Genomic DNA, 21,289 nt, shown 5'->3' on the forward strand with positions numbered 1-21,289 from the left:
CGCAACTCGTCGTGTTTGGAGGGCAAAGAACACCGAGTACAACCCAAAGAACACCATCCCCACCGTCAAGCATGGTGGTGGCAACATCATGCTTTGGGGGTGCTTTTCAGCCAAGGGGACGGGACAACTCCATCGTATTGAGGGGAGGATGGACGGGGCCATGTATCGTGGAATTCTGGACCAACATCTCCTTCCCTCAGTGAGAGAGCTGAAGATGGGTCGAGGATGGGTGTTTCAGCACGACAACGACCCTAAGCACACCGCCAAAGCAACAAAAGAGTGGCTGAAGAAGAAGCACATCAAGGTTCTGGAGTGGCCTAGCCAGTCTCCAGACCTGAATCCAATTGAAAATCTTTGGAGGGAGCTTAAAATTCGAGTTGCCAGGTGACAACCTCGGAACCTGAATGATTTGGAGGCTGTCTGCAGGGAGGAGTGGGCCAACATCCCTGCCGAAATGTGCACAAACCTTGTCACCAACTATAAAAACCGTTTGACATCTGTGCTGGCCAATAATGGCTTTTCTACAAAATATTAACATGCTGTTTGTCCAGGGGGTCAAATACTTGTTTTTCCTCATCAGATGGTTATCAATTTTTATAAATTCATATGATGTGATTTTCTGGAATTTTCTTTGGGATTCTGTCTTTCACTGTTAGAATGTACATATGATTAAAATTGTAGATTGTTGCATTCTTTGTAAGTGGGCAAACCTGCAAAATCAGCAAGGGGTCAAATACTTATTTCCCCCACTGTAAGTCACACTCGAGTCCGAGTCTCTAACTCGAGTCCCCATCTCTGGTTTCTTCTTGTGCAAATGCTGCAATGCTGTCTTTCTGTCAAAAACAATCTCACACTGCGACTCAGCACCTGTGTCTTACCTTAATGCCTTTCCTGTGATAATGCCCCACCTGAAGTAGTGTTATCATACTTCTATCTCCTATTAAGTGAGATCACATTGTATGATCACTTATTCCTAATATGAACAGTTTGACATGAAACCTCAAATGCAAGACATTGATTGCATGATATTAAGTTTGTCTGTGTCTGAGTCCCTAAATTGCAGCCTGTGCCCTTTTGTAGTGTGTACATACTATTTCTCATCAAACTGTGATAACTGTGATTAAATTCAGTATATATACACATCTGCCATATGTTACCATCCCTCAAAAATTCCTGCCACCCTCTCGCCACCCCATAAATATTTTTCTAGATCCACCTCTGTTTGCAATGTATCTGTCGTCCTTCTCCACCTTCCTGGACTTTTTGTTGTACACCTTGCTGTACCTGATAATACAGAAAGAGCAGGGGCGGATTGGCCACCCGGAAATTCTGGCATATGCCAGAGGAAATAGGTAGGGCAAGCTGCTTTGTTTGCAGCAGAGGTGTATGTTCCGTGCTTGTGTGGAAATATTAGAAGTGAAGGCAAAGAGAGCAGAATTAAAGCTATACCTACTGTGTGTAGGAGCTGCTGAGGTGTCATGTGAAGCATATGTAGGCTATAGGGTGACATGGCAAGTGTTTGTGTTGGCTGTGGGAGACATTTTGAGAGCTGTTATAAATCAGCTTCCATTCAAAGTCAAGTCTCCCTGCCTGTAAACCTTTCCTCTTTAGTGAACATTTACTATACTTTAACTTACTTACACCCACGAATGAAAGAACTGATCAAGCACATTTAATTGAAATTAACTGACATCCCGACAAAATATTGTTACTATAAAATACAAGTGATAAGTTTGCTAAACACATTATTTTTTAATGTCGACCAAAGGATTTAATAATTTAATAAGTTACTTTGATAAGGACAATGGATATTGATAACATTTCTGAAAATATGCCAGAGTTAGCCAAAAAGGCTTATTTTCAGCTGTCCCCAGTTAAAAAATACCATACCAATTCCAATGTACAATAAAGACATGAATGACAAGCATGTGGGTAGAGAAAAGCAAGAATAATCAATAACTGAAATAAAACTTTATTATCTCCTTTTAGTTCATGTTTGACAGGGTTCCCATGAGGTGACAGGACACACAACCTTGTGGATATTAATTTATTTAGGGGAAAGAAGGGGTTGAGGGACTGAAGTTGAGGGGAGAGGTGGAAGCCGGGGAGACGCCGGCACGGGTAACCGAGGAGACTGAGACCAGAGGGCCGGGGGGCACTGGGGGCCGAGGAAGAGACGAGGCACGGGAGAACTGGGAGGATGCCGTGGGGAAAGTCCGAGGGGAGAGGGCAGGTGAGCGAGCCCAGCCGACTTGACAGAGGACGAGGGTGAGTGAACCTGGGGAGAGACAGACAGACAAACAAGGTTAGTGGCTCTGGAAAAACCAAGGACAGTGAGACAGATCATGCAGGTTATGTGATAACTTGAGAGATCAAGCGGCACCGGGTTAGGAGCAACGACGATCAAGCAGCAATGCAGTGGAGAACCAGGGCAGAAGTACTGTTGGAGATGAGGCTGATTGCTGGCAGGTGTGGCAGGCAGAGGAGGTGGCTGATGAGGTGCAGGTGCAGGTCGTTAGCTGGGCTCAGGAGTGGAGGGAGAGAGAGAGGGGGAGAGGGAGAGAGCACACGCAGGGGAGGAGACACAGGGAGACAGGCAGAGTACAGGAAAACTCCAGGGAAAACAGAATCACAGATAAAACAGGAGAAATAACCAGGACACTCACCGTCAGCCGGGCTGCCACCACAACAGGGCCCCCTCCTCAATGGACGCCTCCAGGCGGACCTCCCAGTTGGCTGGGAAGAAGTCCAGGGGGGGGATCCGGTTGGCGGGGGTCCAGGGTCCAAAAGAAACGAGACACAGAGAGGGGGACAGAGCTGGGAAGGGTCAGGCGAACAGGCAGGGCAGAACTGAGGGAACAGGGCCAGACGGGATGCTGGATGGCAGAGCTGCTGGACCAGGGAGTTCAGGGGGGTGTCCCAAGAGCGGAGCAGAGAGACCAGGGAGTTCAGGGGGGTGTCCCGAGGGCGGAGCAGAGGGACCAGGGGTTCGGGCGGGCGTCCCGAGAGCGGAGCAGAGAGACCAGGGAGTTCAGGGGGTGTCCCGAGGGCGGAGCAGAGGGACCAGGGGGTTCGGGCGGGCGTCCCGAGAGCGGAGCAGAGAGACCAGGGAGTTCAGGGGGGTGTCCCGAGGGCGGAGCAGAGGGACCAGGGGGTTCGGGCGGGCGTCCCGAGAGCGGAGCAGAGAGACCAGGGAGTTCAGAGGGGTGTCCCGAGGGCGGAGCAGAGGGACCAGGGGGTTCGGGCGGGCGACCCGAGAGCGGAGCAGAGAGACCAGGGAGTTCAGAGGGGTGTCCCGAGGGCGGAGCAGAGGGACCAGGGGGTTCGGGCGGGCGTCCCGAGGGCGGAGCAGAGGGACCAGGGGGTTCAGGGGGGTGTCCCGAGGGCGGAGCAGAGGGACCAGGGGGTTCAGGGGGGCGACCTGAGCAACAGTTTTGATGGTTTATTGCATTAAAATATAGCTTTTTAAAAATATCATATTTTTTTCTGTATTTCATCTCCATGTAGTCTGTAATGGTAAAATAAATATGTTAATGTACAATGGGGATTTATATTCCTTAGCTTCTGACCTTTCAAAGGAGACCAGAATTATGCATTTAGGCCAAATGATTGAAGAGTTATTCCTGATTCATTTTGGGTTTGTTATTTTAAGTGTGTTTCCTGGAAAAGGGTGTTTGTTTTAAACAGGTGAATGTTAGTTTTTCTAGACCGGTTGTTATTGATCACCTGATTCTGAGGAATTGGTGAATAATGCTAATGTTAAAAAAACACATGAAGTCATACGATTTGCAGTCATGCTTGTCTGACGAGATATAAGGCCAGCACTAAATGAACGTGTTTAAGAAGCCACAGTTTCCCTTCAGGTTTCTCTAACGGCAGATTCTGTCATTTTAGCTCTTCAAAGGGTAAGAATCATCAGTCATTTTATTTATTTTTTATCTTAGACTAAAATTCAAACGTGCAAATAATAACATATAATTCAGTTAAAAGAAAACAATCTAGGTTTTAATAGCAAATATGTACATTTAAGGAATTTACAGAATGTGTAAAACATTCTGTAAACATTTTCTCAAAACTGAGTTACACTCACAATCACATGATTGTGTTTTTCTTGAGAGTTTCTTCAGGTTTTCTTTTGTTAAATAAATTCTGTACATGTTTGAATAATATGATCATCAAATTACATTGAATTCAAAAGTAAATGTCTTTGACAAATTGACACAGTTTTGTCAGACAGAGAAGTCACGATGTTCCAGGATTAAAACCTGCTGTCTATTGTGTATATTTCTCTTCTTCATCCCCTTCATGTCACCGAAGAGGGAAAGAAGACGTAATAGTCTTAATAACTGAGATGGATCTGCAAGAGCCAAAATGGAAATTCTGTGAGTATTTTCTAGCAAAATTAATATTGAAGGAACACTTAAACTTTTACTGTCTTTGAAACACTTTGTTCTGTAAACACTTTTGGCAACCTGATCTGGCTGGTAGTAAATAGTGTTGAGTTCTGTCAAGTACAGTTAAGTGACTCTGTTGTAGCGGCTCAACTAGATTTTGGCTCTACAACTTTGCTTCAGGGGAAAAAGCAACTACAGTGAATCAGTAAAGATTAAAAATAATTTGATTAAAGTTGGATCGTGTGTGTTTGTTTGTGTGTGTGTGTGTGTGTGTGTGTGTGTGTGTGTGTGTGTGTGTGTGTGTGTGTGTGTGTGTGTGTGTGTGTGTGTTTTCCAGTTGCTGTCAGTGTGCTGCTGCTCACACTGTACCCCAGTGACACTTCTGCAAACAACCTGAAGCAACAACTAGCTGATTGTCTGAAAGATAATGACTACGATGTGCTGCTGCAGACTGTGCAGACGGGCCTTCCAAAAACTAAAACACCTCATCATGTTGTTATTGTTGGAGCTGGAATGGCTGGACTGACAGCTGCCAAGTTACTGCAAGACGCCGGACACACGGTACATACACACACATACACAGATAATATTTCTACCAAAATATTTGGGGGTTTGGGGTCCTGCAGATTAACCCAATATGGAGTCTAGGGGGAATAAATTACATGCAGGGCTCCTTTTAACCTCTCCCTAACCCCTGTAACCACACTGGTTTGTGATAATTTGAAGGCCATTGGGAATTTTGGACAGGGGGACAACATTTTCCAAACAATTTCAAAGAAGCTCTTGGCCAATTTGAATACACATTAAATGTGTATAAAAATATTTTATCATGTATTTGTCTTTGTTTGGGGAAATAACCTCTGATATTAAATAATTTTAATTCAATTAGAAACTCCATCACTTTAACTCGTGTGTTTCAGCAGGTTTCTGCTCATTTAGAATCTCTGACAGGTCCAGAAAAAAGTTGTACGAGAATAACGTCATGATTTAATGAGAATTCATAATATTTTTAAACAGTCTACCTGCCCTATGCTGTGCACAAGCCTGCATTATTGCTCTGCTGATTTGGCCCGTGCAGACCGTTTGCAGACACAGAAACGTTTGGGACTGTACTACTGGATGAGAGGAGGAGGTGGATAAACTAAACCTACTGAAAACACTTCTGATCAGGCAGAAATATCACCACAAATCCACACAAATGTTCACTTCAGCCACTCAGATAAAGTGCAGCTCAAGGTCCCAAACAGAGGAGGTCTACTCCTCAGATTTTAGATGTTTATTTTGCAAAACCCTTTCAGTTAGTTACTGCATGAGAGGCACTCTCAACGTCTGAGAGTTGGCAGCTCTGGTGTTACTTTATTTAAAGGTTTATTATTTAAAGCAAAGTTTTGCTAGTCTCCCTGCTCCTCACCTTTACCAGTCAGACATACATGGTGCTTGTGAACACATTGTTGGCCAGAGATTTGGCCATTGCCTCCCTATGCTTTTATTTTTCTCTGTTTGTTTCAGCTGCTCTTTTCTGGGCCCCTGACAGCCTGCAGCGTTCGCTTAAAGCGACTCGCTTTACATTTACGGGTCCTGCACATCTGAACTGCCAAATGTTTCGACCGTACCATTTTCACAATAACAGCAGGGAGCGGATTATCAGATGACAAGTTTGAAATGTGTTTTAATGATAATAATACATTTATTTATCATGTAAATACATATAAAAAGTTGTATTATTTATAAAAGACAATAAGTCTAACTTGATCCCATTTATGGGTTAACCATAGACTTTTGCATGGGCCCCCTCTAGGCCTCGGGCCGGGGTCATCTGTACTCTTTGACCCACCCTGATGGCGGGCCTAATCATTTGCAATAATTTTGACACAGGAGCCATGTTAAGGGCCCTGCCATTCATTTATAATAATAATAATAATATCATAATAAATCAAATTACCACAAACTAATTCACGGCCTTTGGAGCCGTTACACATGTAGCTTTTTAAATCAGGGACATCTAACTTTTTTGAAAACAAATTATGGGTAATTATTTTTAATAGTAGTAACAAAGGTAGCAAGAATAGTTAGAATAGTGACAGCAAACGTTTTACAGCAGCAGAAGCAATACTAGTAGTAGCAGTATTTGCCATAGTAAAAACTGCATTATTAGTACCAGCAGCAGTAGTTGTGGCAGTTTAGTAGAATAGTAGTAGTAGCAGCAGTGGTAGTACAAGTAGTATAACAATGGCAGATTCAACAACAGCATTATTACTTCTAGTAGTAGTTTCAGCATCAAATGTAGTAGTAGCATTAACAGTAGTGTTGGAATCAGCATAGGGTGACCAGACGTCTCTGTTTTGAACTGTGTGTTAATCATAGACTTTATAAGGTGTTAACAGACATGAAATCAGATTTTACGTGGTTAGAAAGAATGGACAGCAGAGCACACAAGTGTTGTGCCGAAAGGTGATTGCCATCCGTGTGAGCGTGCGCAGCATCTAATGTTGTCGCCCAGCCGGTTTTCATTTCAGAAATGTGGTCACCTTGAATCAGCAGCAATATTAGCAGTAGAATTATTTTCAGTACTGGTAGCAGAAGTTGTTAGTAGTTGTAGTAAGACTAGTAATAGTAGCGATAGTTATTGTGGTAGTACCAGAAGCAGTAGGAAAAGCAAAAGCGGTAGTATAACCACACCTAGTATCTTTGAAACATTACTTGACCTGCCTCATTTGTAATATCTGTTTATATTTACCTGTACTGACAAGGTAACGATATTGGAGGCTAGCGGCCGTGTTGGAGGACGGGTGGAGACCTACAGGAATGAAGAAGAGGGCTGGTATGCTGAACTGGGAGCCATGAGGATCCCAAGTTTTCACAAGTGAGTTAATGTATTTTTTTTAAATTGAGCATTTAAATATATAAATACGTATGCAACCTTTCCCCATCTCAGACCAACATGACTGTGTAAAAGAGAAGCTTTTGAAGCTACATTGAAAAGTGTACAAATTGGCATTCCAGCTTTTTATGAGGTTGATTTGCAAAGATACCATCCAAACATGGATACTAGCAATTTATTTTTACATTAAAGGTAAGCTGAAAATGGAGCTTGATAGAATCCAGAAGAGGTCGTCGCCGTTGTGTTTGTTACTTAACTAAAAGATCACAAAGGGATGTAGAAATGTAGCCGCTAAGCATCAGAAGAAGCTTTTTCATTTACTGTCTTGGCTCAAACACAGTACAAAACACTTGCAGTCACCAGCTGACTCTGCCACCATCACCTCTGTCAACAGGATCGTCCTCACGGTTGCTAAAGATCTGGGGGTCAATCTTACTGACTTCATCATGGATAACGATAACACCTTTTATCTGGTTAACGGGTTGCTGGAGAAAACATCCACAGTGAAAAAAACCCCTGATATCCTGAAATACAATGTGAGCCCAAGTGAGAAAGGGAAGTCAGCTGAAGAGCTGCTACAGCAAACATTGCAGGAGGTATGTAATAATCACGGTCAGTGATGAATAATTATGAACAGCATACTTGCCAACTTCAAGACATAATTGCCTAAACTGGGTGATGAAACTTAACCACTGTTCCCTTCAGAAAACCTGTCATCCCAGAGACGGTTTTCTTGCATTCTAGTGAGTCATTGTTAAAAAGCAAGAGCGCAGGTTTAGCTTCAACATTTGAGGGGTCACACATTAAGTGGGGGGTCTGGGCCTCCTCCTCCTGAAAATGTTGATCCTTAAACACTGTGATGGCAATTTGAGTTTTCAAATAAACAGCTCAGGCAAACACGTGAGTAAGGAGAGCTTCAGCATCAAGCATATCTTCCCACAGAGACACGTTGTCCCTGAGTCCAGGATTACATGCAATATGTTTGGAGATGATAATTATGGAATTCGCATTACAACACTTAATTTCCTGCATTCTTATATGCTGGTTATATGCAGTTTAGATGCTAACTGCTCAGCAGTAACATTTAGCATGTGACAGATAGAAATGGCACCATTAACCCCCTACTAACAATAGTTCTCTACCATATTTCATTGCAGGTAATTCAATACTTACTCTGGACCAAAATGTTGAATTTAACATGCATCAATTCTCTCAAGTCTTCCTATTCTTTATTGTAGGTGAAAGACTATGTGGTAACTAAAGGCTGCGAGGAATACCTGAGAAAATACGACCATTATTCTGTGAAGGTAAAACACGGCATGATCTCATTGAGTGTGTAAATAAGAAAACTGTGTGTTGAGAATGACTTGGCTTTCTTTTAGTGCAAGTGCCCTTTCCAAATGTTTGCCATACAGTCAACTAATAGTTAACTTGAATAAGAAAACACCTTTGGTTGAGCTTAACGTTCTATTCGAAAAACAGGTTGTCCTACATGTTAATCTTTGACTATGGCGAGTCACATGCGGTGACCTGATAAAGTAACCGAATCAATACTTGAATAAAAAACCTTCAAACATTTTCACTGCCACTGCACCACCCAGTCTTATGAGTGTGCAGAATTAGTCCCCTGGTTTTAAACCTTCACACTTTTTGCTGTCACACTGTAGCTCCGCTTTAATCTTGAGAAGCTGCAGAGCTGCAGTCACTATTCACTAGCCTCTGCTGTAACTTATACTGTGCATTTACAGCTAAACAATGGTGATAAATGATCAATTTTGGTTTTATTAACGCATTTTAAAAATTATTATTCAAGGCTTATATCTTTTCTCATTTGTATTTACAGCATTATATGTTAATTTTTCTATCATAATAGGCAGTATATTAACTTATTGGGAGAAAAACGTCAGTTATATGTAAAATCACATGTTGAGCACCCACCATATCACAAAAATGGTATGATTATCGTTTCATAATGCCGCTTCGAAGATTCAACAGTGAGATTGAAAGTCAAATCAGGGTCTATCCATGGAAGCATAGATGATTTTGGGTCAGCACTAAGGAATTTATAACTTATTTGATCAGTTCCCAGTCTGTGAGTGGCAGATTATCCTCTCTCATTGCAGTGGGCTGTGAGGGGAGTTTAAGTTGCTCTTTCTGGAACCGAGAACGCAGTGTTTCCCTCTTCTCTTTGTTAACAACTGTAACAAAGGTAGAGTTGTCAGTAAACCCACTTTCTGGACTACACCTGCATCGAGCGTCTTCGTCCTCAGAAGCAGCCGCCCGTCAGCAACAGTTCCTGGGGCTGAGAGGCTGACAGACAGCACAACCTGTTAATATCATTAGGTCTCCATACAAGGGTACAGCTTAGATTACATTCATCTGAAAATATAAAGACACTGAACATGTGGGGTGGCGATGGCGCAATGGATAAGACACATGCCTTTGGTGTGAGAGACCCAGGTTAAATCCCCCACTGTGACTCATCCACCAATGTGTCCCTGAGCAAGATACTTAACTCCTAGTTGCTCCAGAGGCGTGCGACCTCTGACATGTATAGCAATTGTAAGTCGCTTTGGATAAAAGTGTCAGCTGAAATAAATGAAAAAACAACACTGCTAATTTGTGAAAATCACACAGGGGTAAGAATCATAGTAAGATAGCTAACATTGTTTCACCTACTATTAAACGTGCAAGACATTTCCTCTTCCATGTAAATTTACTCATTTGGCAGTCAGTTTTGTCCCCACAAAAATTAAGAGAAAGTTTTCATGACAGAGATTTAATCCCCAGACCTGCTGTACGAAGAGCAATGACACTGCCACTGAGTGGGAATCAAACCCAGGTCTCCCACGTCAAAGGTATGATGCTTATCCACTGTGCTATGGACCCCTCAAAAATATATACATGCTCACTTTGCACATATATATACATACTTAATATCATGTTAATGTGAGACCTCAATATTAAATGTACATTTAACCTCACATTAAATGTTCAGTGTGTAAGTTTTATTGACATCTAGTGGTGAGGGTTGCGAATTGCAACAAACTGCTCACTTTGAGATAACAGAGAATAGCCAGTCAAGAATGAGATTTCTTTAATATATTAAGAAATTATATTTACATAACTGTTCAGTAAAATGCTTGTATAGCGCCTTTCTAGTCTTTTTGACCACTCAAAGCGCTTTTACACTACTTCTGCATTCACCAGTCACACACATTCATACACTGAGCCTAAGTGCTCAAACGGAAACTAACATTCACACTCACGCCAGGGATTGAACCGCCGACCTTCCGATTAACGGCGAACCCGCTCTACCTCCTGAGCCACCATATAGTATTGCGAATATTACATTATATTACATTTATTCAGTTAGCTAACACTTTTTTTTACAATTGCTATACATGTCAGAGGTCGCACACCTCTGGACCAATGAGGGGTTAAGTGTCTTGCTCAGGAACACAATGGTGGATGGGTCACAGTGGGGGATTGAACCTGGGTCTTCATGTGTCTTATCCATTGTTCCATCACCACCCCCCTATATTATTGTTGGTGAGCAGTTTTGGCGAGGGTCCACAATCACAGAGAGAATGAATGTTTTTCCTTGTCAATGTTTGTATAAACTTTATTTAATATGTGGTTTGTAATGGACTGTGGTGCAGAAACAGTGAGAGTGTTTCACACTCTTGTCTTACATTTTCCATGTTATCTGTCAGTGGCCAAATCACAGTAACATATGGTTTTACTGAATAATTAAGTAAATATCATTTCTTAATAAATATACCTAAAGAAACCTCATTTCTTGACTGCCCACTCTCTGCTGTCTCAGAAGACACACCTTTTGTGTATGTCAGTCACCGTAGCTTTAGATTTTACATAGAACTACCAGTTTTCCTCCATTAAGTTAATATACAGCCTATTACAATATACATTTCAACATTTAATGCTGTAAATAAACATGTAAAAAGAATAAAACTTTCAATAAATGTTTTAAAGTGCGTAAATAAATTCAAAATTGTAACCTAACCCTGGGTGTATGGAGGTAAATCGGTGCCAAAACCATTGAAAATGGACATACTAAAAATCACAAATAGATATTACAACTTGTAAACACAAAACATAATCTACAAATAGATTAAAATTCCGCTAACAAAGTCCTCATGATCCGCAAATGTAAAACAAGATCTATAAATAGATACAAAATCCTCTGTCTGTCTGTATGCAGCATTAGTAACTTGAATTTGATTCTGGAGGCCACGGGGAGCCAGTGGAGGTCACTGAGTAATGGAGTGACATGAGTATTTTTGGCCTGTACCAGAAGCTGGGTGGCGTACTGAGTGAGGTAGGGCCTGATTTTCCTTATGTTGTATAGAGCAAAACGGCATGGCCGGGAGACAGTAGCAACATGGTCTGAAAAGGACAGCTGGTCATCAATCATGACACCCAAGTTTCTCACCACCTTGGTTGGAGTGATGGTTGAGGAGTCAATTTGTAGTGTGATGTTATGGTGGATAGATTGCTTGGCTGGAATGACCAAGAGTTCAGTCTTAGAGAGGTTTAGTTGAAGGTGGCAAGCCTTCATCCATGCAGATATGTCCAAGAGACAGTCCGTGATCCGCACAGAGATGGTGGGATTACCTGGCGGGAAGGATAGGTAGAGTTGCGTATTGTTTGCGTAGCAGTGGTAAGAAAAGCTGTGCGAGCGAATGATCGGCCCCAGTGAGGTGGTGTAAATTGAGAAGAGAAGGGGCCCTAGCACTGAGCCTTGGGGCACCCCTGTGGAGAGGCAGTGGGAGGATAATTGTCCTTGCCACAAAACATTGTAGGAACGCCCCGAGAGGTAGGATTCGAACCACAGGAGTGCTTTACTGAGTTGCCCATGGCTGAGAGAGCGGATAGCAGGATCCTGTGGTTGATTGTGTCAAAGGCAGCTGATGTGTCAAGCAGGATAAGAACCGAGCATTGGGCTGCAGCTTTAGATGACCTTAGGTCTTCTGTTACAGATAGAAGAGCCGTTTCAGTAGAGTGGGCACTCTTAAAACCAGACTGGTATGGATCTAGGAGGTCATTCCGTAAGAGGAATTCTGAGACCTGTTTGAATACTGCCCGTTCAATAGTTTTGGATAAAAATGGTAGAAGAGACACTGGTCGATAGTTCTCAACTTGAGATGGGTCAAGTGAGGGCTTTTTGAGCAAGGGTGTAACCCGGGCCCTTTTGAAAGTGGTCGCGAAGGTTTCTGAAGCCAGAGAAGTATTTATCACATGAGTGATTGTTGGGACCACGGTAGGAGATATGGCTTGGAGAGATTCGTAGGAATCGGGTCCAGTGGGCATGTAGTTGGACGGCTACGGGTCAAGAGAGGAGTAAACAAGGAGAGTGAAGAACCACTGACCTGGGAGGGCAGAGGAAAAGATGTAGTAGGACTGCTACAATGGTTGAGTTTGAATGTTTCAGAGAATTGGCTAGTTATAGCCGCCACTTTGCCTGTGAAGAAGGCAGCAAAGGTATCAGCAGACAAGTTTGTGGGTGGTGGAGGTGGAGGAGGATTTAGTAGCGCTTTAAAAGTGGAAAATAATTTCCTTGAGTCAGTGGCACTGCTAATTCTGTCATTATAGAGGTTAAGGTTGGCAGGGTCTTTGGTTTTTCGCCATTTTCTTTCTACTTACTTACTGAGATCAGTACGGAGTCCATGGATGGTATCAGTTAGCCACGGGTGGGACTGGTTTGGGCGAGCAGGCTTGGTGGATAGAGGACACAGGCTATCCAGGCACGAACCTAGTGTAGAGCACAGAGATTGTATGGCATTATTGACCTCAAGTGAGGAAAATGTGTTGAGGGAAGGTAGAGCAGAAACTACCACTGAGGCAAAGTGAGCGGGAGACAGGTTGCGGCGGTGTGAGACCAATGGTGTTGGAAGAATGGGTTTTTCCTGTAGGCATACCGTGAACTGAATGAAATAGTGGTCAGACACATGTAGAGGTGTGACTGTTAGGCACTCTGTGGTACAGTTTCGAAATTGGATAAAGCCATCAAGTTCTTAAAAAAACTCCAGCACAGAGAAACAAAAACACACAACCACAGCAGTTTGGCAGGTCTGGATACGGATTGGGCGCCGGATTCTGCAGACAGAGGGGGAGGGGGACATGAGCACATCGCTTTCCAAAACACTAAGTTAGGAGGTTGTTTACCAGACAAAAGCTGCGATACAACAGCCCACTGTATTGATCAATAAAGAGTAAAAGTTCTGTTGCGTTCTACCTGTTATACATAAGAGCCGACTGACATTAAAATAATTCCAGATGGCTCGCTGACGCTCATCCAGTGTTCGTTGAAGAGACACTAATGTTTTAAGGATGAAACTGCTTCATGCAGTGTTTTTAATGTTTTAATGTATGTTTTGGACAGGGCACGACCTCTGTGTTAATTCGGCTCCCGGTAGAAACCTCCTGAACTATCTGACACTGAAGAATTCCTGAACTAAAAACACACTGAGCACCTAACCGGAGCTAAGGCTGTGGCAGCTCAGCTGTAAACACACACCAGAGACTAATGATAGCTGCACGCCGGTTACTACCCACGTTATTTCCAACACGGATTTGTTGTTCACTAAAGCACTTTCATGAAAAAATAATACACTCACATACAGACAGGGTAGCGCCCAACGAACCAGCTGAAATTCCAGTCACTGATAATAACTTAAATGGCAGCGTGACACTGAGGGGTCCTGCTAGTTAGCGTTAATGCTCTGTTTGGTGTGTCATTACATATTTGCCATGCCATAAAAATAAATGCTACGGGGAAACAGTGCCGTTTAGTTCCCAGTAATAAGGTCGAGATTTCGGCGGGGGTCCCGACGAACGTTTGTTTTTTCTGGTATGGCTCTATAGGTGCAAGAACTGCTAGCTAGCTAGCCCTTGATTTTAACCTTCGTTGGATAACTATGACCTGGATGACTGAGAATCTTCATAGACATCTGCTAGCTAGCTAGCTACCTGTGTGTGCTGTTGTTCATATGCTGTGATATTACGTTGGTTGGACAAGTTTTAGGCTAACTAAATGTCACATAATTACTTACCTGACAACCCAAGTTGTGAGCGTCGGTCGGTCCGTCTTTCCCCAGCGCTGCCCAGCTGCAGAGGCTCTGCCCGCCTGACAGCGCTGTGACACCGGCAACGGCAACTGGCAATGAGCCCAGCCCACCCATCCGAGAAGTGTCAACTCTTATTTTGAAAAGGGCTTATTGAAGGGACGTGACATCACATTGAAGAAAATGATTGGTTGACTAAACGTGCGGATCTTAGTCACACACTCGGCAGAAAGATAGTGCCAAAAAGATCTGTAGACGTGTGCAGAGGGATCTGTGAATGCCCTGGGATCTGCAAACACAGATTCAACATTTGCATGCTGAGCTTTGCACAGAATGTGTTAGAATGTCTTTTTACAGTGATTTGAAAATACAAGTTAGACTGTGTTTGTTTGCAAATTGTGAGGGGGACATTTGTAGAGTTTTTAATTGGAAAAACAAATATTTGTGGATCATAAAGAGTCTGTTTGTAGATTATGTTGTGTTTACAAGTTGTAATATCTATTTGTGACTTTTAGTCTGTCCATTTTCAATGGTTTTGGCACCGATTTACCTCCATATGGGTGCCCTTGTGTAGGTGTAGCGTGTATGTGTGTGGTGGCAGCAGAGGAAAACTTGCTGAAGAGACGGAGCCCCGGCTTCACTGGTGTTGTGCCGAGTTGTCCGCACCTCGCAGGACTTTCGGATAATTTATCACCGTTGATGAACCACACAAAGAGTATTATATCGGTTTTAAACAGCCGGCTACTTGAAATAGACCCGCGAGGGACCGCGACGTGCATGCAGTTGTTGGCAGCACAGCATGCACGCAAAACTCTGCAGAAGACTGGTGAATGGCAGGCGAGAGAGAGAGAGAGTTAGAGAAAAGGGTCTTCAAAAAGGAAATTTACAGTGTAAGTTGAATGAATAGTGATTGCAGCTTTTCAAGATTAAAGTGGAGCTACCGTATTCCCCCCCCCACCCCATCACATGCCCTTGAGTTTGCAATCGGCGTGCACAAAAACACATGATTCGACTATAGGCAGGACTTGACGATTCTAATTCGACTATGCACACAAGGCCTACTAATTCTAATCCACTCATGCTCATGATGTTCATGGAAAATCCTTTGCAAAAGTCTTTTAAATAAAATTCATCAAAGCATTTATTTTAACTTATCTATAAATAAGTTATGAACACGTTGATTTAATAGATTAATGACATTCACATACTGTTTTTTGGTGTTCTCACTGTCACACATTGTTGGCCTATGTTTATTATTGTTGTATCTGTGTATTTAGCTATGACAGTATGACCACTAGTCTGTTGTGATAGAGAGAGACTGAGTTCATCTGTTCATGCTGATTTTAATAGCAGAAAGGTAATTATAATGTCCATTGGTATCAATCTTAATATAACAGAAAACATGTTGGGTTTGTTTGTTGTTTTTTTTGTGAACAATTTTTATTTGGTTTCATATTAACAGACAGAAAAAAGGAGAAAAGAACAAAAGAAACAAAAAAAAAGAAGGAAAGAAAGGCATATACATGTACAGAAATACAATACACACACCCTCATTCCCTCACACACTGGCACACTACGCCACCATTTATACTGTCCTTCCACTGAGCCCACCCACTCCTGTCAAATAACACATTATTGTTTTATAATAATAGATTTTATTTATCGAGCACTGTTGAAAATCCATGTTACAAAGTGCATCACATTACACATTTGAAAAACCATCAGATCAGTTAAAAGGTAAATTAAAGTAAAATATAATCAGGAAAGGTTTATTGATAAAAGTATGTTTTAAGAATGGACTTAAAGCAGTTCGATGAGTCAGCTGACCTTTTAATTCATTTTAATCCCTTTTTCTGACTGCATGACTTTAACAGGAGTATCTGAAAGAAGTAGGAAATCTGAGTTCAGAGGCTGTGAGGATGATTGGAGACCTGCTTAACGAACACAGCCTTATGTACACAGCGCTGACTGAGATGATCTATGACCAGTCAGATGTCAATGACAACGTGAGGTGAGGCCCTACATCCTATATTGTCTATTCAAAAGGCACATTGTTGGCACAATATATATGCTCACTTGAAAAATGGGTGGGTTCAAACAAAGGGTGGTATGTCCTGAGTTTTAACACATCTAGATGTGAATACCACAAAATCAAAGCTGAAATTCTGAACTCTTGTATCTCATAATCTTTTGAGCTTAAACCCAAATGTCTTCAGTGAACAACAAAAACAAAGGAATTTGCCTTAAAAAAAAAAAGCTTGTACCTGATGTTCTCAACACTTGACTAGTAGGTTAGTTACTAATGACACACAGCTGATAATAAATATTACTTTGTTACTAATTTAGCTAACGTTACATAAATAAAAAAATAGGACTCTTTACACATAGTGACAGAACAACAAAATGTAATTTAGGATTGAATGCTTTGGTAAAGAGCTGGGTTTTTAGTAGATTTTTGAAAGCCAGCCTGCTCTCTCTCTCACTCGCTCAGCTTCACACACAGGACACGCAGGGAGCTGCCAAGCGTCAAGTGCCACCATGCTCACAGTGTGCGAGTTAAAATCATAACTTGCGCAATGTGAATTGATATTGATGATTGTGTGATATTTTAGTGGGGGGGTTATTCATTACTACATTACTGCATTTAGCTGACATAATACCATTGGTACACAGGATAGTGTACTACTTTTTTCCAAATTAATGTGATTGTTCATAGGTCAAATATGGGTCTATATATATACAAATATTTCATATTATATATATATATTTAAAACAGTTTTGACATCACATACTACATACAAACAAGGCAACTATGTAGTTACATTTGTGCTCAATTCAATAACACTAAAAATGTGTTTTTGTTTTTAAGGTACTATGAAGTGACTGGTGGATCAGACCTTCTCCCTCAAGCTTTTCTCAAAGTCCTTAATGTCCCCATCCTCCTCAACTCCCCAGTTAAGAGCATCAGCCAGTTAGATAATGGAGTAAATGTATCGTACCAGACCTCAGATCCTAGCCAACAGCCCTCTTTTACTCACCTTCCAGCTGACATTGTCCTGATAACAACCACAGCGAAAGCAGCCCTCTTCATGGACTTCAATCCACCTCTATCCATCCAAAAGATGGATGCCCTAAGGGGGGTCCACTATGACAGCTCTACTAAAATCATCCTCACCTTCAGCGAGAAATTCTGGGAGAAGAACGGCCTCGGAGGAAAGAGCATCACTGACGGTCCCTCTCGTTACATCTACTACCCAAGCCACAGTTTCCCAAACAATAAGAGCATCGGCGTCCTCCTGGCTTCCTACACCTGGGCTGATGACTCCCTCCTCTTCCAAGGTGCGAGCGATGAAGCCCTGAAAGAGCTGGCTCTGAGAGATTTGTCAAAGATCCACGGCGACCATGTTAAGTCTCTTTGCACAGGGGTGGTGGTAAAGAAGTGGACCTTGGATCCTTACAGTTTGGGGGCCTTCGCCCTCTTCACGCCCTACCAACATTTAGAGTACGCTGAGGAGCTCTTCAGAAGTGAAGGCCGGGTGCACTTTGCTGGTGAACACACAGCCTTCCCTCATGCTTGGATTGAGGCGTCTATGAAATCTGCAATCAGGGCTGCTATCAACATTAACAATGTGGCGCTCAAAGACTCTAGACGCTAAATTTCCAAGAGGAGATGAGCTCTAGGGTCTGAAGAATTGATTTAGTATTATGGTATAAAATAAAAAGAATACCAAAAGTTGTAATATCTCTAGTTAATGCCACAGAAATCTAAGTTAAATACTACTTTAATTTGTAAACTTCAACTTTTAAGTGTACACAAAGAACAATTACATATTTCTAAACTAGATTGAAAAAAAATGATTCCAGTACTGTACATTAACAATACACTTTTTCCCCCTCTGCCCAACCACGAGCTACAGGCTACCGTCTTATCCAGTGCAGGGTTGTGTTATGACCTGGCTCAGAGGCCACAACAAATAGAGGAAACCACGCTTAAGGGATTACCAGAAAAGCAAAGTTACTTACACATAACTGTCACTACACTCAATACAAAGTCACCTGAACAGCACTTGCTCATCCCTCCTTCATCCTGCAGCCTCACATCTCATCCCTGCAACTGGTACATGGAAGCAATTTAAGAGTGAGATAGAGACACCACAATGAAGAAATATAGAACAATCACTGGCATGGGGCTCTGCAAAAAGCATCTGCAACAATGTTATCTCTGCCCTTTACATGATGTATATCTAAGTTGTTTGACTATCGCTCAGCTCTGCGGACATACAGACATTTTATTTTCTTCTGTACCGAGGCCAACTTTTCCTTGGCTAACTCTGTAGCAGAGTAAAGTCGTTGCTTGAAACCACTGAAGAAAATGCCAACGATGGACATGAACTGACCCAGAGCACGCACCACTGATTCTGACGTCAGCGTGCGAAAGGGATATGCTGCTGGGTATCTGGTGCTATTGCACATAACAGTTAAATACATCGCACCTGACCTTGAACGAGGGAGAAGGCCTACACAATCAATAATCAGGTGCTCGAATGGCTGACTCACAACAGGAATCAGATACAGGGGAGCCACTTTAATAGTTTGATTAGGCTAACCAGTTAACTGACAAGTGTGGCACGTTTTGATGTAGCACACGATCATACGTTTTACCAACACGATCATACGTTTTACCAACCCCCATGTGCCCCGACTCATCATGAGCAACACGCAGAACCACATCACAAAATTTGGAGGGCACGACAAACTAATAAACAGGATCTCCAACAAAACCCTCACCATGTGGCGCCCACTTCGGAACCAGTACGTCAATTTGTACAAAGTAACCATGTGCCTGATATTTCATCTCATCCACCCACAGACTGGAACAGCTCCTTCAGTGTTACATCGGCTCTTTGCTCACGTGCCAACTCACTATGGGAGACAGAAAGGGAGTGTAAGACAAAGACATTACAGACAACGCAGATGCCTCACCCTCTGAGTTTTCCACCACTACAGAATCTGCATTGTCAGTGGCCCGCTTCACACCGTAAGCCGTGAACACTTCAGGAAACTGCTTTTCGTTCTCATCAGGGCCATTACTACCAGCGGTACTGGGACCACCACTGGATGTACTGGACTACTCCAGTATCCATTTCCCCAGAAAACGGCAAAGCAGACGCCAGAACAAATGAATCAAATGCTCCCGTGTCCCGTAATACAGTCACTGGCATCCACTCATTATTTCCAATCAAAGACACACGTCCTTTTAAAATAAAATGCAAGTACAAGCTTAAGTCAGGCTTTCACACCAGAGCTGGTAACTCAACACTCGATTGGTCTGAAAACACTTTGGAAACTGGCGCCGCTAAAGCCACCGGCTTCACGAGTCACATCTTGCCTATTCCATGACGCCATACAGTCTCTTTTCCAGTGACCTTTTTTATGACAGCAATGACACTCGGAGTCACAGACTCCATTATCAACTCTCTGCTCCTGAGGAAAACCTCCACCTGACCGCCTAGAGAAATACATCCCTCCAGCAGGCACAGCGTCTCCACTAGCCAAGGCACGCGTGCATGCATCCACACCTCTACCTTTATGGGTCAACTAATAATCATCCGCTTTTTCATCCCCACGCACGCGCTTCCATCAGGCTGAACATACTCAGAGTTGACTGAACTTATTTTTATCAGCTTTTCTGAAACGGTAAACTCGGAGTTTGACAGTTTAGAGTTCGTCAACCCAGAGTTCAGGTTTACAATCAAAGTTTGTTGAACCTGCTTTCTGAAACAGGGCCCAGGAAGTTGACCCTGCAACAAAACACAGACAGAGACACACACACAAACACCCTGGCAGTGGCCACCAGAGCAAGAAAGAACCCAACCAGCCAATGGATTTGAATTCAAAGTGACAGCGGATTCATTTTTATGTATTTTCTTGCCTTGGTTTCCACCCCAATATTTCTGTGTTATACATAATAATTCAATGGTTGTGGCAGTGATCTTTGACTCTACCTAACCTCACAGAAATAAAACTACAACCATGACTAATGCCTGCCACGGACAAATTAAAGTGTTATGTTGGTGAGTTAAGTTCTTGTGAATAGCAAGAAACAGTCTAATGGTAAACACTTTGGATTATACACCAAAATGGTCTGGAATATGGTGTCTTGGGTTGCTGGATCTTTCTTGAAGGGTTTTGTATGTTTATTTACATGTGCTTTTATGGGTAGTGTGTGATTGTTTTACTTTAACAAATGAATCTTGTAATCTCAACTCAACTCTGTATTGCAGATTCGGATCCAGCTATTTTTAAACCCATGTTTGATTGGTGAAAGCAGCAATGTTAGTTTTTTCCTGAATAGATGATGTAAAATGATTAAAAATCTTTCATTTAAATATTCTTGTGTTGTCCCATCATTACTCTCTCAGATAATGAAATAAATCTCAGAAATTACACTGCATGAAAAGTGGGATTTTTTGTCAGCACTTAAAACTGTCAGGAACTGTTGGGAATTGATGTGGGCTTTGTCTGTCAGTGTTGCCCCCGTGACCTCCCTCTCCCCTAGGTGTAGTGCAGGCTTTCACATGTACGGTATTTCACAAAAGTGAGTACACCCCTCACATATTTGTAAATATCCAATTATATTATATTTATTTATAATTATCTTATATTTTATACAACACTTATATACAACACTGAAGAAATGACACTTTTCTACAGTGTAAAGTAGTGAGTGTACAGCTTGTATAACAGTGTAAATTTGCTGTCCCCTCAAAATAACACATCACACAGCCATTAATGTCTAAACCGCCGGCAACAAAAGTAAGAACAACCCTAAGTGAAAATGTTAAAATTGTGCCCAAACAGCCATTTTCCCTCCCCGGTGTCATGTGACTCGTTAGTGGGGTGGTGATGGCGCATTGATAAGATGC

General features: G+C 42.4%; 1 protein-coding gene and 1 long non-coding RNA gene across 3 annotated transcripts; one reads left to right on the forward strand and one right to left on the reverse strand.

Annotated features, from left to right (window-relative positions):
• Window positions 1-1,956: 1,956 nt before the first annotated feature.
• LOC119912770 lies at window positions 1,957-2,551 on the reverse strand. The gene is made up of 2 exons (XR_005446223.1): window positions 2,384-2,551; window positions 1,957-2,278 (listed from the first exon to the last, which is right to left on the reverse strand). It is a non-coding gene; the product is annotated as an uncharacterized LOC119912770 (long non-coding RNA).
• LOC119912615 (L-amino-acid oxidase-like) lies at window positions 2,005-20,756 on the forward strand. 2 transcript variants are annotated; one of them, XM_038731894.1, is made up of 8 exons: window positions 2,005-2,268; window positions 4,318-4,382; window positions 4,732-4,955; window positions 7,145-7,257; window positions 7,670-7,871; window positions 8,514-8,582; window positions 16,238-16,374; window positions 17,233-20,756. In XM_038731894.1, exons 1-8 carry the CDS (start codon window positions 2,201-2,203, stop codon window positions 18,017-18,019), a joined length of 1,665 nt encoding a protein of 554 aa, XP_038587822.1. In that variant the 5' UTR covers window positions 2,005-2,200; the 3' UTR covers window positions 18,020-20,756. The 2 variants fall into 2 exon arrangements, with proteins under 2 accessions (XP_038587822.1, XP_038587823.1); XM_038731895.1 differs by lacking the exon at window positions 2,005-2,268 and adding an exon at window positions 3,529-3,905.
• The last annotated feature ends 533 nt before the right edge of the window (window positions 20,757-21,289 follow it).

This window comes from Micropterus salmoides, unplaced genomic scaffold (assembly GCF_014851395.1).
Source record: "Micropterus salmoides isolate LMB-PRFRI ecotype aquatic unplaced genomic scaffold, ASM1485139v1 Ms_hic_scaffold_2, whole genome shotgun sequence".
NCBI lineage: Eukaryota > Metazoa > Chordata > Actinopteri > Centrarchiformes > Centrarchidae > Micropterus > Micropterus salmoides.

Excerpts from the sequence above, each read along its gene's own strand:
- LOC119912615 (XM_038731894.1), top strand. The coding sequence starts at position 2,201 with ATGCCGTGGGGAAAGTCCGAGGGGAGAGGGCAGGTGAGCGAGCCCAGC. Across the intron at positions 2,269-4,317 it reads CGACTTGACAGAGGACGAGG|AGGGAAAGAAGACGTAATAG; the intron begins GTGAGTGAACCT and ends ATGTCACCGAAG. Across the intron at positions 7,872-8,513 it reads TACAGCAAACATTGCAGGAG|GTGAAAGACTATGTGGTAAC; the intron begins GTATGTAATAAT and ends TCTTTATTGTAG.